The following is a 12,921-nucleotide window of genomic DNA, read 5'->3' on the forward strand; positions in this document are numbered from 1 at the left end:
TTTCTGGTTCTTGAGGTGGGGGGGGGGTGCTAGCTACCTTATTCCTCTTGTGGCTCTCACCCAGGTTACAAGCCTCCTAGCTTGTCACTGCCTTAAGTCCTGTCCCCCTCCAATCCTTCTACACAGCTGCTATTTGATGATCCCAAAACATACATCTGACTGTGGCACCCCCTTGCTCAGAACCCTAAATTCCCTGTTGTTCAGTCATTTTTCAGTTGTGTCTGACGTTCATGACCCCATTTGGGGTTTTCTTGACAAAGATGCTGGAGTGGTTTGCCATTTCCTTCTCCAGCTCATTTTACAGATGAGGAAACTGAGGTGAACAGAGTTAAGACTTGTTCAGGGTCACACAGCTAATGTCTGGAGGCCAGATTTGAACTTGGGAAGATGTCTTCCTGACTGCAGGCCCTGCTCTCTATTGCCTTCAGGATAAATGACAAAATCCTTACCCTGTCATTTAAAGCCCTCAAAAGTCTGGCTCCTGGTTACCTTTCCAGTCTTATTCTATTCATGCAAGAAAACGGGTAACTTAGTGGTCAGAGAGCAGACTTGGAACCTACAAGACCTGAGTTCCAGTACCGCCCAGGACACCCTGGCTGTGTGACTCTGGGCAGGTCGCTCTGGGCTCCTTGCAGAGATGATGCCAACTATCACTGTTTCCTGTACCAATAAATAGTCCAGTCCTGATCCCTGTTGTGCATTCTCCATTCCAGGCAAACTGGCTCCCACATCAGCACTCCTGTCCCCCACACAGAGAGGGGATGATTTTGTTTTTTGTATCCTCCAAACAGTCCTTTATATATGTAGCAGATTTTTTTTTTCAGTGAGGCAATTAGGGTTAAGTGACTTGCCCAGAGTCATGCTGCTGGGAAGTAGTATGTGTCTGAGGCTGGATTTGAACTCAGGTCCTCCTGACTCCAGGGCCTGTGCTCTACCCACCATGCCACCTAGCTGCCCTTATAGTAGGTTCTTGATAAAAGCTTCTTGAATCCTTAAATTCTCCCTTTTTTTCTCCTATCCAAGGACAAGGATGAGGGACCAAGTGGCTGAACCATGGAAGAGTAGACCTGGAAGGGACCTGGGGGACTGGGGAGACAAGTGTCACTTATTCTAACCTGGCCCTTTTATAAACAGGGAAATGGTTCAGAGGGATCTTGGCTAATGAGGGACTAGTCAGGTCCCAAGCCCAGTTATTCTGACACCTAATGCTTCTGTTATGAGGGATGTTAAGCTGCTGGGAAATAGTGAAAGGCCTTATTTGTTCAGAAGGCCAGCGACTTTGAATCCAGACCCGTGCCTCAGTTTCCCCACCTGTGAAAGCTCTCTTCCACTCTCAATCCCATGCTCTAATAAACGCCATTCCCAAGGGCTCACTGGCCAGCCTGTGGAGGCGGCTCAGGTATCCCCACTCTCCCCAGCTGGGTGGTGCGGAGCCTGGCGGCACCTGCAGTCGTCAGCCCCGCCCGCCTTTCCCAGGCACGAAGCTCTGGCCTCCTTTCTGGGAAATAATGACTTTATTGGCCGGGCCCGGCCCGGGCACCTGGGTGCCAGATGCCCCCTGGTGGAGCCGGAGAGGACCACACGGAGCCGGCTTCCAGTGCCTCCCTCCATCATCACTCTCTACTCCATCCACGGCGGGGCGGGGTCGCCGGCCTCAGGACTGCACCCCGGCCCCTGCCGGCGGGGTGAGGGTCTCCGGGGCCGAGGCCTTGAACCTCTGACTCTCGTACTGGCCGCTGTTGGCCGTCCGCATGTTCTGTAGGGCCTTCATCTGCTTCTGACGGTTCTTGTCCACTTCTCGCTTAGTGAGGAGGAAGAGAAGGATGCCGCAGGGAAAGCCGATGGCCCTGGGAGTGGAAGGGATGCGGTTCGGCTGGGCCGGCCCCGCTCCCTAAGATCTCCCTCCTCCCCCCACCATTGGGGAGGGGGGGCTTGTCTGATAAGGAGAAGGGGCCGAAGGCCAACCGCTATCGCTCCACATTAGTAACAGTGGTGCCACCTCACCCGCAGACTCGCGGGAGGATCAGCTGGTGACTAGCGTGTACTTGGACCCACTGCACGTGCACCAGAGGGGGATGGGCTCTAGGCTCTGACCCGTGGCACGTGCACCAGAGGGGGATGGGCTCTGACCCGTGGCACGTGCACCAGCTGCGGATGGGCTCGGAGCAAGGAGGCAGACGTGTGCTGGACACGTGGCCAATGCGTGGCCTTTGCTTGATAGTAATAGGGGCTGTTTTTCTTTCTCAAGGGAAATGGGATGTGAGATGGAGATAAGGCATATTTTTGTTGATCGGAAAAATATAATTATGAGGAAAATAAAACATATGTCAAGTGCCTTCTAAGTGGAGCCCTTATTAAGGATCTACCTCCCAGATGCGGAGGGTCAGCGGCCTGAGCCCCTCCTGGCTAACACCCCTTGTCTCCCGAGTCTGAGCTATGGGGCCCCGGGGCTCGCTCTGGGCGCACCCCGCTGCAGGGCTGGGACTCACCACGCCAGCCCTACAGGCTTCATGGGGTTCTTGGCCTTCTTCTTGGGGATGTACTCCAGCCCGGGGGCCAGGGCCGGGGCTCGGGCTTGGACGGCAGCGGGCTGGAGTAGTGCTGTGGCGGGACCCTGCGAGCCGAGGTTCCCTGGAGAAACCCTGCGGATGGAGGAGGAGAGGGGGCCTGTGACCATCAGAGCCGGGTCAAATGGACAGACCCCAATGGGCTCTGGAGCCGGGACCCTAGCTGGGGGGGAAGGGATATGTCATAGGCAGGCGGCATCAGCAGTCGAGCCTGGCCCAAGGGAATGAAAGCAAAGGGCCTCAAGAAGAAGCACTTCCAGGAAGGGGAGTGAAGGGAGGTAGTGTCACAGACACTGACAACCACGTTTGTGGGGGGGGGGCGGGACGGCGCGCTCGGAGACAGGGGCATGCCTACAATGACCCCTGGACAAGCGCCTGCCCCTGACCCCATGATCCTGCGGGGAGGAGAGGGGAGAGGAGGGAAAGGAACCGACGCCCTCGAATCCGAGGATGGAGAAGAAAAAAGTCCCGGTCCCTGGCCACAGGGCCCTGCCTCTTACCCCCGCGCCCCGGGGCACCCTTTAGCCCCAGGCCCTTCAGCGCAGCCACAACCGTCGCCGCCATATTCTCGGTCCTCAAGCCCCGCCTCCTCATCTGCTGGGAGTTGTAGTTTAGGTTCAAGCGCACCGGCGGCGCGGAGGCTGCGGATCCTCGCCCTCTGCCGTGCCCAGCCAAGGGAACGAAGACTACACTTCCCAGAATCCATGCGGAAATCTCGGGAGAACTACCCTTCCCACAAGCCTCTAGCGGCACGCAGGTGAAGTTGTTGGCGTGCGGGGGCGGAGCGGGTTCTCGAATCCTTCCAGCCCGCCCTTTCACCCCCGCGCCGTCGGCCAACCGCCCCTTTTGATTGGCTGCTCCTCCGGCCCGGCCCCTTCGCGGTTGGCTAGGTCGGCGTCGCTCCGCTTTGAAGCACCGCCCCCTGCCCCATCTCGGCCGGACCGTGGTAGGTGGCGTCGCGCGGCCGTGGCTCTGGAGGCGGCTGGGCCGCTGCTGCTGGACCGGCTTCGCTGAGTGTCATGGAGCCCGATCCTGATCCCGGGCCCGAGGACGGGGCAGCCTCCCCCGAGCCCCTGCACTTCCATGGCGACGAGGAGATCATCGAGGTGGTGGAGCTGGGTCCTGGCCCGCCAGACCCCGGTGAGAGCTGCCCCCTCCCTTCCCCCCCCCCGGCCCGCAGAGCGGGCAGGGCCCTGACCCTTGACCTCACCCTGGCTCCTCAGTCACTCCATCGTGGCCTGCTGTGGTGACCAATGACTCCAGCCCCGGGACATTTGCACCCTTGTTTTCCAGGCCTTAACTCCCTTTCCTTTATCCCACTTTCACCTCTGAGAGGTGGTGACCTTTAACCTTTCGTCTGAAAATCTTTGAACTTTAGCTCCCCTTTCCTGTACCCCTTAAATATTCTTCCACTTTTCACCACCCCTAGCTCCTCTTTAGTGCTTCCTGCCTTCATCCCCATTAAATTCCTGTTTCTCCCCTTAACCCAGCCAGCCTTCCCCTTTGCTCCCCCCATTCCCTGAGCCCCCTAATCCTCCCGGGGGAAGGAGGGGGGTTGATTATCTTAACGCCTGCTTCCTGTCCCCAAAGCAGATGACCTGGCCCAGGAGATGGACGGAGTGGACTTTGAGGAAGAAGAGGAGCTGGAGGGGGAGGGGGCTGACGAGGCCTGGGGGGACGAGGCGGACGAGGGTGTGGATGGTGGCATGGAGAGCCCCGACGACAGCGAGGTTACTTTTGCCCATCACTCAGGTAGTACCCGAGGCAGGGGGACCCTAATATCCAGCCCTTTCCTTGGTCTTAAACTTGTCTTGGGAGCTGGGCGGTGTGGTGGGGAGTGGAGACCCCTTCCTGATCAGCTGTCCCTGGACCTTTTTGGTTTGGTAGGAAAGAACAGAAGGGGAGGGTCTCTGCTGTGGGGGACACCCTGAGCTCCCCCGTACAACCCTGGTCTGCCTGTCTTTTTTGGAGCAGCCTCTGTGTTTTGTGTGAGCCTGGACCCGAAGACCAACACTCTGGCGGTAACGGGGGGCGAGGACGATAAAGCCTTTGTGTGGCGGCTCAGTGACGGGGAGCTGCTCCTGGAGTGTCCCGGTGAGGAAGCTGGAGGGTTGGGGGAAATGAGGCTGGGACAGGAAAGAATGCATCCAAAAGAGAATGGAGAGGCTTGTAAGAGAAACCCTAAAGCCCAAACTGGGTTGAATTCTATTTAATCTAGGGGACTGGAAGAGGGAACTTGTAAATTTGGACTTAAGAAATGGGTGGGCCAGGGATTATAGATGCAACCTTCCACTGGCCCCTTTCCTCAGTTTCTCTGCCTGTCACCTGGTGGTGCCAACCCCAGGAGGCAGGGTATCTGAGTCCAAATCTCCATTGGAGCAGATTACCAGCGTGCTGCTATTTCCCCAATATCCCTTTTCTACCTGCTGTCACCTCTTAGGTCATAAGGACTCTGTAACGTGTGCGGGTTTCAGCCATGACTCTGCCCTGGTGGCCACTGGGGACATGAGTGGCCTACTCAAAGTGTGGCAGGTGGACACCAAGGAGGAGGTTTGGTCCTTTGAAGTGGGGGACCTGGAGGTGAGAACTCTTGGCATGTGGGTGGGGTGTTCTCCTGAGAGCGCACTGGGCTGGGAGTTGGAGTGGCTTTGAGTCTGCTCTCTGCTCTGATCACCCTGCCCAAAGATACCCAAGAACCACCTCGTTCTATCACTGTTGTCCTGATAGTCCCATTCATCTACGATGTCTTTGAAGCAGGAAATAAGGAAAGCCTGGTGGGATTAATGGAACTCGCTGAACTCCAGTGAAGTGGGAGGCATGGGGCTCTCTTGGCTAACTGCTCTCCCTCTTTTTCTGGCCCACCTAGTGGATGGAGTGGCACCCTCGTGCACCCGTCCTTTTGGCAGGCACAGCTGATGGTAACACCTGGATGTGGAAGGTCCCTAGTGGTGACTGCAAGACCTTCCAGGGACCCAATTGTCCAGCCACCTGTGGCCGAGTCCTCCCTGATGGTGAGAGCCCCTTCCCTGGCACCCTTTCTGCATCCAAGAGCTCAGGCCTCAGTGTATTGAAAGAGTTGTCACGTGCAAAAGAGATTCGACCCGTTCTTCTTAGCCTCGGAAGACAGAGCAGTGTGTGGAAGTTAGAGAGAGACGGGGAAAAAACCTTCTGAACAGTTAGAGCAGGGGTGGGGGACAAACTGGATTTTATCAAAGGGCCGCACTTGAGGACCTTGAGGGCCACATGTGGGTCAGAGCAAGGCAAAAGGGGAATGAGATTACATTTGACATGTAATGGGTTCTTCCTCGTTAGGCTCCTGAGGCTAAAGTAGCTTGACCATTCGTCTGGGGTGTTGGAGAATGGTCTGCTTTTGGGTATGGGTTGAAGTAGATGGCCTTTGAGGCACCTCTAGCTCTTGGATACTGTGATTTTGGTGCCGGAAGACTCTGGTGTGAGTCCCAGTTTGGTTACGCATTAGCTTACTCATTTACTAGCTTTGTGTCATTAGGCAAGTCATTCAACTTCTTTTTGCCTCAGTTTACTCATTTGTAAAATAACGGATATAAGAATACCTGTATTGCCTACTTCACAGAGTTTTTCCAAGGATTTAATGAGTTAATGTATAAAGTGCTCCGTAAATGGCAGAATACAACGTTAGCTATATCGTCGTTATCATGCTTGTCGTCCACAAACTCTTCTCAGGACAAGAAGCTCCCAACAATCCTCTCTGGGTTTTGTGGCCCTTAGCTTCCATTCTCCAAGGACACAGTCCTCCTACCCTGCTGCATCCTCCTGGGGCAGCATCTGGCCCTGCACCCTATTGTTCTTAACTTGAGATATCAGGAGTGTCTTGAGTGTTTGAGAGCCTGTTTCCTCCCTCTCTGTTGGCTCTGTCTGTGGGGCATCAGGGAGGAAAGCCGTGGTTGGTTATGAAGATGGCACTGTCCGGATCTGGGACCTGAAGCAGGGAAGCCCCATCCACATACTCAAAGGTACAGGAATTACAAGTGCCTTTGGTGGGGCTGGAGGGTTTGGATGGAGAGAGCCGCCAAGTCTGAGGAAAGGGGGTGTGGAGGGGTTGGGGGAGGAGGCAGGCTCTGCCTTATCTTTCATCCCTCTCTCTCCGCTGTAGGAACCGAAGGTCACCAGGGCCCACTGACATGTGTGGCCACCAACCTTGATGGGAGCCTGATTCTCACTGGTTCTGTGGACTGTCAGGCCAAGCTGGTCAGTGCAGCCACCGGCAAGGTGAGTGAGAGAACTCCTTTACGTGGAGCCTGTAGGTGCCTAGAGCTTGCAAGCCTGGCTCCAGTGCTGCCCTGGCTACCCTGTCACCGAGGCTCCCTTTCCCCTGGCCTTTCTCCCCATGTTGGATTATAGGATTGTTGAGTGTTAGAGCTGGAAGGAGCCATAGAGATCTTCTAACCCAATTCCTCATTTTACAGATGAGGAAACTAAGGCCAGCTCATGGGAAGGAGGTGCCCAAGATTTTCTATCTGTGACTTTGGCTCTGGCACCTTCTCTTTTCCCTAGGTGGTAGGTGTTTTCAGACCAGACACTGTGGGTCCACAGCCTAACCCTGGGGAGGATGAAGAAAGTGAATCCAATTCAGTGGAATCCTTGGGCTTTTGCAGTGTGTGAGTGAGCTTGGGTACAGGACTGTAGCAGCTCAGACTAAAGTGGAGGAGTGGATAGGAGATGGGTTGGCAGCAGAGTGGAGAGGAGAGGGCCGTATGGTGGGCAAATAGGCGACTGTACTTCTTCTGCTTGATACTGCCCCTCTGCCCAGGATGCCACTGGCTGCCGTTGGCTACCTTGATGGGACCTTGGCCATTTATGACCTGTCTACACAGAGCCTGAGACACCGGTGCCAGCACCAGGTAAGGCAGCTCGAGGGAGGGGGGGAGGCCAGCTTGAGCATGCCCCCCTACTCTCCCCTCCTGTTCTCACCCCTTCTCTTCCTATGGGGAGACGTGTAACAGCCCCTCTGGCTGAGCCGTGTCTCACGGCCTCTGCTCGCTCTTCTGCAGTCAGGCATCGTGCAGCTGCTGTGGGAGGAGGGGGCAGCAGTGGTGTATACCTGTAGCCTTGATGGAGCTGTCCGGCTCTGGGACGCTCGAACAGGACGCTTGCTGAATGATTACCGAGGCCACACAGCTGAGATCCTTGACTTTGCTCTCAGCAAGTGAGTGGACGTGGGGAGGGAGGGGAACCTTGGGAGTCACGAGGATCCTGGGGTGCCTGACCCCTAAGGGGAGCCAAGCACCCAGCACTATGCCTAAGCATCAGGGTTACAAAGAAAGGTAAAAAAGAAACCCTGGTGGCATAGAGGATAGAGCACCAGGCCAGGGTCAGGAGGACCTGAGTTCAAATCCGGCCTCAGACACTTGATACTAGCTGTGTGACCCTGGGCGAGTCACTTAACCCAATCGCCCCACTAAAAAAACCAGCCCCTGCCTTCAGGGAGCTCATAGTCTAGTAAGGAATACAACATGCAAAGCAAGTGTGTACAAACAAGCTGTATATAGGAAACATTGGAGATAGTGAACAGAGGGATGTCACAAGCGTTAAGGGGGCCCAGGAAAGGCTTCTCATAGATGGAACTTGAAGCTTGTCAGGGGCCGAGATACGGGGGGGAAGAGCTGGGAGAAGCCAGGTCACTGAAGCCATTAGTGCGGAGGACTCTGGTATGGGTGCAGTACCAGCCCCCTTGTGCCAGCAATCATCACCCCCTTTTCCCACCACCCCTCTCCCAACACTCACTTCTCTTTTGTGCTCTTTCTCCACAGAGATGCCTCCCTGGTGGTGACCACATCTGGAGACCACAAAGCCAAAGTGTTCTGTGTCCAGAGACCTGACCGTTAGCAGAGACTCCTGTCCCTAGCTCTAGGCTCTCATTTTATAGGGAGAGGGGGAGATGGAGGGGGGCTGGCTCCCCCCCACCCAGGGGCTGCCAGGGAGGCTGCCTTCTGACTTCATCTCCTAGATGCTGCCATCTCCCACCTTTCTCCATATAGACACTGCCCCCCTCTCCCTCGTGTTGACCGTCCAGAGGGAAGTTCAGTTCTGCAGTTCTCACCTTCCACTTGTGGTGTTCCTTGGGGCTCTGGTTCATTTGGGGGTTGTAGGAGATGAGGAGCAGATCTTTAGAAACTCTTTCCTTCTCTCCCCCTCCCTGCAAGGCCCTCTAGGACCTTGAGATGTGGGGGTGGGGTGGGGGGTGAAGGGAAAGGGGTTATGATTACAGAGGTTTTAAAAAATGTAAATAAAATATGATTCCCAGAGCCCTTGTCTATAGGAAGTTGGGCAGGGAGAAGGGCAGTGGGAGGTATGGGAGGGGGTGGGATATAGGCCCTAACCTGGTGGTTCCCAGCGCTAGGTTGAGGAGGCTGTTTCCCAGGTCCCTCTTTCCCTGGGATCACCCACTTTGAGCAGCATTGTACCGTTTTCTAAGGGGTTGTCACTTCCAATGCTGTCCTTGCTGAAGTTCTCCTGACCCACCCAGCTTGGAAATTCATTGCCATGGATAGACTAGCCTGCTTCTCCAGGTTCTTTGCCCTGAGGCACTGGGGAAGGCAGGAGAGCCTTTAGCTTGGACAGGTGAACATTCTTCAGGACAGTCCAGCAGACAGAAAGATGGGTGGCCAGGCAGCTCCATAGGTGGGAGGGGTGATACCTCGAATTCTCAGAAGGCTTCCAGGGAGAAGGAAAGAGGGGTCAGCGGGGGAGATGGCGCCTTGGAGGCGGGCAGTAGACAAGTGTCATTGGGAGCCTTGCAGCTGGGTCTTGGAAGTTGCCTCAGTCATTTCCCCTGCATGTGCTGCCACCTTGGTCTTGGCATGGGGCTCCAGGTTCAGGCTGGGATCTACGATGGGTGGCTGTTCTCTGGAGTACTCCCCAGAGTCTCAGCAGAGCCTGCCTCCAAGGGGCTGTGTATCTCCGGTCCCCAAGCCCCATGGCTACAGGTACGACAGCAGCACTGGTACTGCCCAAAGAGTTGAGTGCCAGGAGAATGCCAAGTCCCAGAGGGGGTCGTTGCTCAAATGCCAACACTGAGAGGAGGAGTGCAACGATATATGGGCCCCAGCATAGCCCAAACAGTAATGTGACACCTGCCTGTGCCCTTGCTTGGCGCCAGGCCAGGGCCCGTGCCAGTGCTGAAGGGGCATCCCGGTACACTGCCCTCTCCAGGCGACAGATCCTGGAGCTGGTGCCGGGCAGTGACCAGCACCCGGGCAGAGAGGAGGGCAGCAGCCACAACAGAGGGCAAGAGAAGGCCATAAACTTCAAGGTAGAGGTAAGGGGCAGGGAAAATGGCCCGGGATGTGCAGTTGGCATCAGATGCCCAGTGATTCCAGCCTAAGGCAGGCAGGCTGGCAAAGAGCAAGGGGGCAGTCCATGCTGCCAGTAGGGCCCAGCGGGTTCCTCGGGGAGGGCGGAGGGGCCTCAGAATGGCCAAGTAGCGTTCACTGTGCACCAGAAGGAGGTTGGCGAGCAGAGAGAGGAAGGAGAAGTTGGGGGCGAGGTGCAGGAGCAGGCAGGGCCAGTAACCGTGCCTACTCTGATGCCACAGCCCAGGCAGTGTGGGTAGGGCCAGCCCTGTGAGCAGTCCGGCCATGAGCAGGCTTAGGAAAAAGCAGCCAGCAGGAGGGCTTCGGAGGCGGCGGTCTCGGGCAATTCCCACTGCCAGGAGCAGGTTGGCGCCGACGATGAGGCCTGCCAGGATGAGGGAGAACCAAAGCCCAACCTGGAGCAGGGGCCCTGAGTTCTTCTCCCTTGTGGTGTTAGATGCCATCATGATGCCCGGGGCTACAATTCCTGGGGAGGAGGAAGGGGCCACAGATTAGGTTCTGTTGGAGGGCTGGGTTCCTGAGCCAGGACACCTGTCCCCTACCCATTTTTTCTATGCCTTTACTGCCCATCAGGGTAACTTCTGAACCACAAGAGGGGCTTGGAGCTGTGGTAATTACTGTTAAAGTCAAGAAGGGACTGATAAGAAGGAAGGCCTGAATCAGGAAGATGAGCTTGAGGACTGGGGCTGTCCCTGGCACCCTCCCCCTTGCTCCCCACACTCCCATTGTGTCACAGATCATTGAGCAGCCTCCGGGTCGGACTTCCAGCCCATAAACTCGGCTCCGCGATGTACTAGCAACAGGAACAACATAGGGCAGTCCCTGGGGAGGTGGGGGCCCGAAGGGGGGGAGGGAAGAGCAGCAGCACGCGGTTCCTGGGAGGAGACCTCAGAGCAGGAGTGGAGAGGTCGGACCCCCCTGATGTGGCCTGATATCCCCATTTGGGGCAGGTGCGCGGCAGCAGGATGGAGACGGAGCCTGCATCTTGGTTCTGCTGCGCTGGCCAGATGGACGCCTCTTTCTGGCTCGCAACACCTCCCACTTCTCCCTGACCCCATCTCATGTGCTTCCTTCAGATGCTCTAGCCAGGCTGACCTCATCCTGGGAAAGCAGGGACCTTGCCATCCCGGCTCTGCCCAGGACCGAGAGTTCACAGCTGCTGTCAATAGGAGGGTAACTGCGTTGCTGGGAACAAAGTCAATAAAACTAGAGTTTCTATACTCCCCTCATTTCCTTTCTAAAATGGTCCTCTCCCTTTTCCTGTTCCCCCCTCAAGTCCATCAGAGGACCAGAGGTACCCCGAGCTAATGGACAGGCAGGCTATTCTCCCAATTCTCTGCAGCCTAGTCTCTGTCTCACATACACAGCTCAAGGTTCCCTTGTCTTCCCCTCTGGGGATTCCCTGCTAGTGTCAGGGAGAGCCAGGGTCCAGCCCAGGGTCTGGGGACCTTGCGGTGTTACCCACCCCAGGCATGACTTGGCCCAGTTCCCTTACCCGTGTCCCATTCTTTCTCTTCCTTTCTCACTTGGCCATTCATGTTTCTAGCCTTTTCTCAATTCCACCTTTGCTCCAAGGTTTTCCCCACTGAGGTTCCACAGAACCTTCAGGGGATCTTACCTTACATTAAGGTGCGTTACATTCTACTCTGGAGAAGGGAGAGAAAGCAACCTTCTGGGTTCAGATGAACCCACTTTGAGAACACTGCCACAGCCCCGGGCTGCCCAGCCCTTCCCCTGTCACCTGCTCTGATTTCTCTCCTCTCTTATTAAATGCTACCCCAGTGACCTCCCTCTACCCCCTCATCCTGTACTGCCGCCACCCCTCCAAAGGCAGCAGAAAGGGTGGAGATTCATGTGATCTATAGCTGGAAAGGGAATGAGTTCAAACCTCAATTTACAGATAAGGAAAATGAGACTGAAAGAAGGGAATCAATTTGTTGAAATTGTAGAACTGGGATTTGAACCCTGTTCATGTGACTTCAAATTCAAGCAAACTTCCAGCATCAGATTATGAGCTCCACAGACAGACACGGATGGGCTCTGTGCTGCTGGGTTAGAGGTGGGGGTAGCTGGTGACAGTGACCTCTTCAGGATCTCAGCTGGGCCCTGGTTTGGGGTAGGAGTCCTCTCTCCACAGGGGTCTTAGGGAAGGGAAATTGTTACTTACAAGCCTCAGCTGATTGGAGCCTTGAGTCCCGTTCTCTAGGCCCCAGGGTGCTGCCCTGGGCTCCATCTGGCTTGTGGTACCTTAATGAGGACAAACTGCTGCATGCTTGCCTGTCAGGGCCCAGGCTCTGGGCTGTGCTCAGCTGTCTCCCCGGCCCCCACCATGGAAGGAGGGAGGGAAGGAAAGGTCCGCCCTTATGAGGCGGGGTGGGGGGTGGGTTCAAGGGAAGAGGTGGAGGAGGCATCAGAGAAGGATCTGGCATCTGGCTCACCCACAGGGGTAAGGGAGGGGATAGCAGCTGGTAGCTGTCCAAAACTGGACAAACCTGTGAAGTAGGTGAATGTCATTGTCCCTCCACCCCTGCTTAGGGTCCCCTCCTTTCTCGTGGCCTCATTAGCTCTGGCTACCCCTGTTTCCCAGCTCTCTTTCGTTCCCCCAGTCTTGGACTTTTCTGGCCCTAGCTTATGGCATTAAAACCTGTCTTCTCCCGGGCCCTGCCTGAATGCTTAATTAAAAAGACTCTAATTTCAGTTAGGAAAAGATAAGATTTAATGTGTTAACTCTTCTCCCCTTCCCCTCCCTCTGCCCCAATACATTTATTTTTTAGTATCATTACCTTAATCCAAAAGAGTTGTGTAGGGGAGATGTTTTTCCAGTGGAGATTCTTTTACTATCTCCCCTCCCCACCCCCAATCCCACACCAAATGGACCTATGTTCAAATCTCAATTTTGCCATCACTAACTGTTACCTTGGGTAAGTCACTTAAGTAGTTAGTAGAAATATGGTAGCATCTATTAAGTGTTTACTTGCTCCCTGTGGGAATACAAATATAAG

General features: G+C 55.5%; 3 protein-coding genes across 4 annotated transcripts; 1 reads left to right on the plus strand and 2 right to left on the minus strand.

The window, feature by feature from the left end:
- Positions 1-1,495: 1,495 nt before the first annotated feature.
- Positions 1,496-3,288, minus strand: LOC144454748 (uncharacterized). The gene is made up of 3 exons (XM_078147219.1): positions 3,068-3,288; positions 2,490-2,642; positions 1,496-1,847 (listed from the first exon to the last, which is right to left on the minus strand). Exons 1-3 carry the CDS (start codon positions 3,271-3,273, stop codon positions 1,655-1,657), a joined length of 552 nt encoding a protein of 183 aa, XP_078003345.1. The 5' UTR covers positions 3,274-3,288; the 3' UTR covers positions 1,496-1,654.
- Positions 3,289-3,476: 188 nt separating this feature from the next.
- On the plus strand, positions 3,477-8,851 carry AAMP (angio associated migratory cell protein). 2 transcript variants are annotated; one of them, XM_021002864.2, is made up of 11 exons: positions 3,477-3,707; positions 4,158-4,319; positions 4,542-4,661; positions 5,008-5,147; positions 5,434-5,578; positions 6,476-6,559; positions 6,700-6,815; positions 7,101-7,204; positions 7,357-7,447; positions 7,598-7,752; positions 8,357-8,851. In XM_021002864.2, exons 1-11 carry the CDS (start codon positions 3,587-3,589, stop codon positions 8,430-8,432), a joined length of 1,314 nt encoding a protein of 437 aa, XP_020858523.1. In that variant the 5' UTR covers positions 3,477-3,586; the 3' UTR covers positions 8,433-8,851. The 2 variants fall into 2 exon arrangements, with proteins under 2 accessions (XP_020858523.1, XP_020858524.1); XM_021002865.2 differs by having other exon boundaries at positions 4,161-4,319.
- Positions 8,071-12,642, minus strand: GPBAR1 (G protein-coupled bile acid receptor 1). The gene is given in 3 exon segments (XM_021002867.2): positions 8,071-9,765; positions 9,767-10,385; positions 12,087-12,642. Coding segments are annotated over 2 exon segments (999 nt in total). The 5' UTR covers positions 10,366-10,385; positions 12,087-12,642; the 3' UTR covers positions 8,071-9,365.
- Between the last annotated feature and the right edge of the window lie 279 nt (positions 12,643-12,921).

This window comes from Phascolarctos cinereus, unplaced genomic scaffold (genome assembly GCF_003287225.1).
Source record: "Phascolarctos cinereus isolate Bilbo 61053 unplaced genomic scaffold, phaCin_HiC Scaffold_7;HRSCAF=346, whole genome shotgun sequence".
NCBI classification, from domain to species: Eukaryota; Metazoa; Chordata; class Mammalia; order Diprotodontia; family Phascolarctidae; genus Phascolarctos; species Phascolarctos cinereus.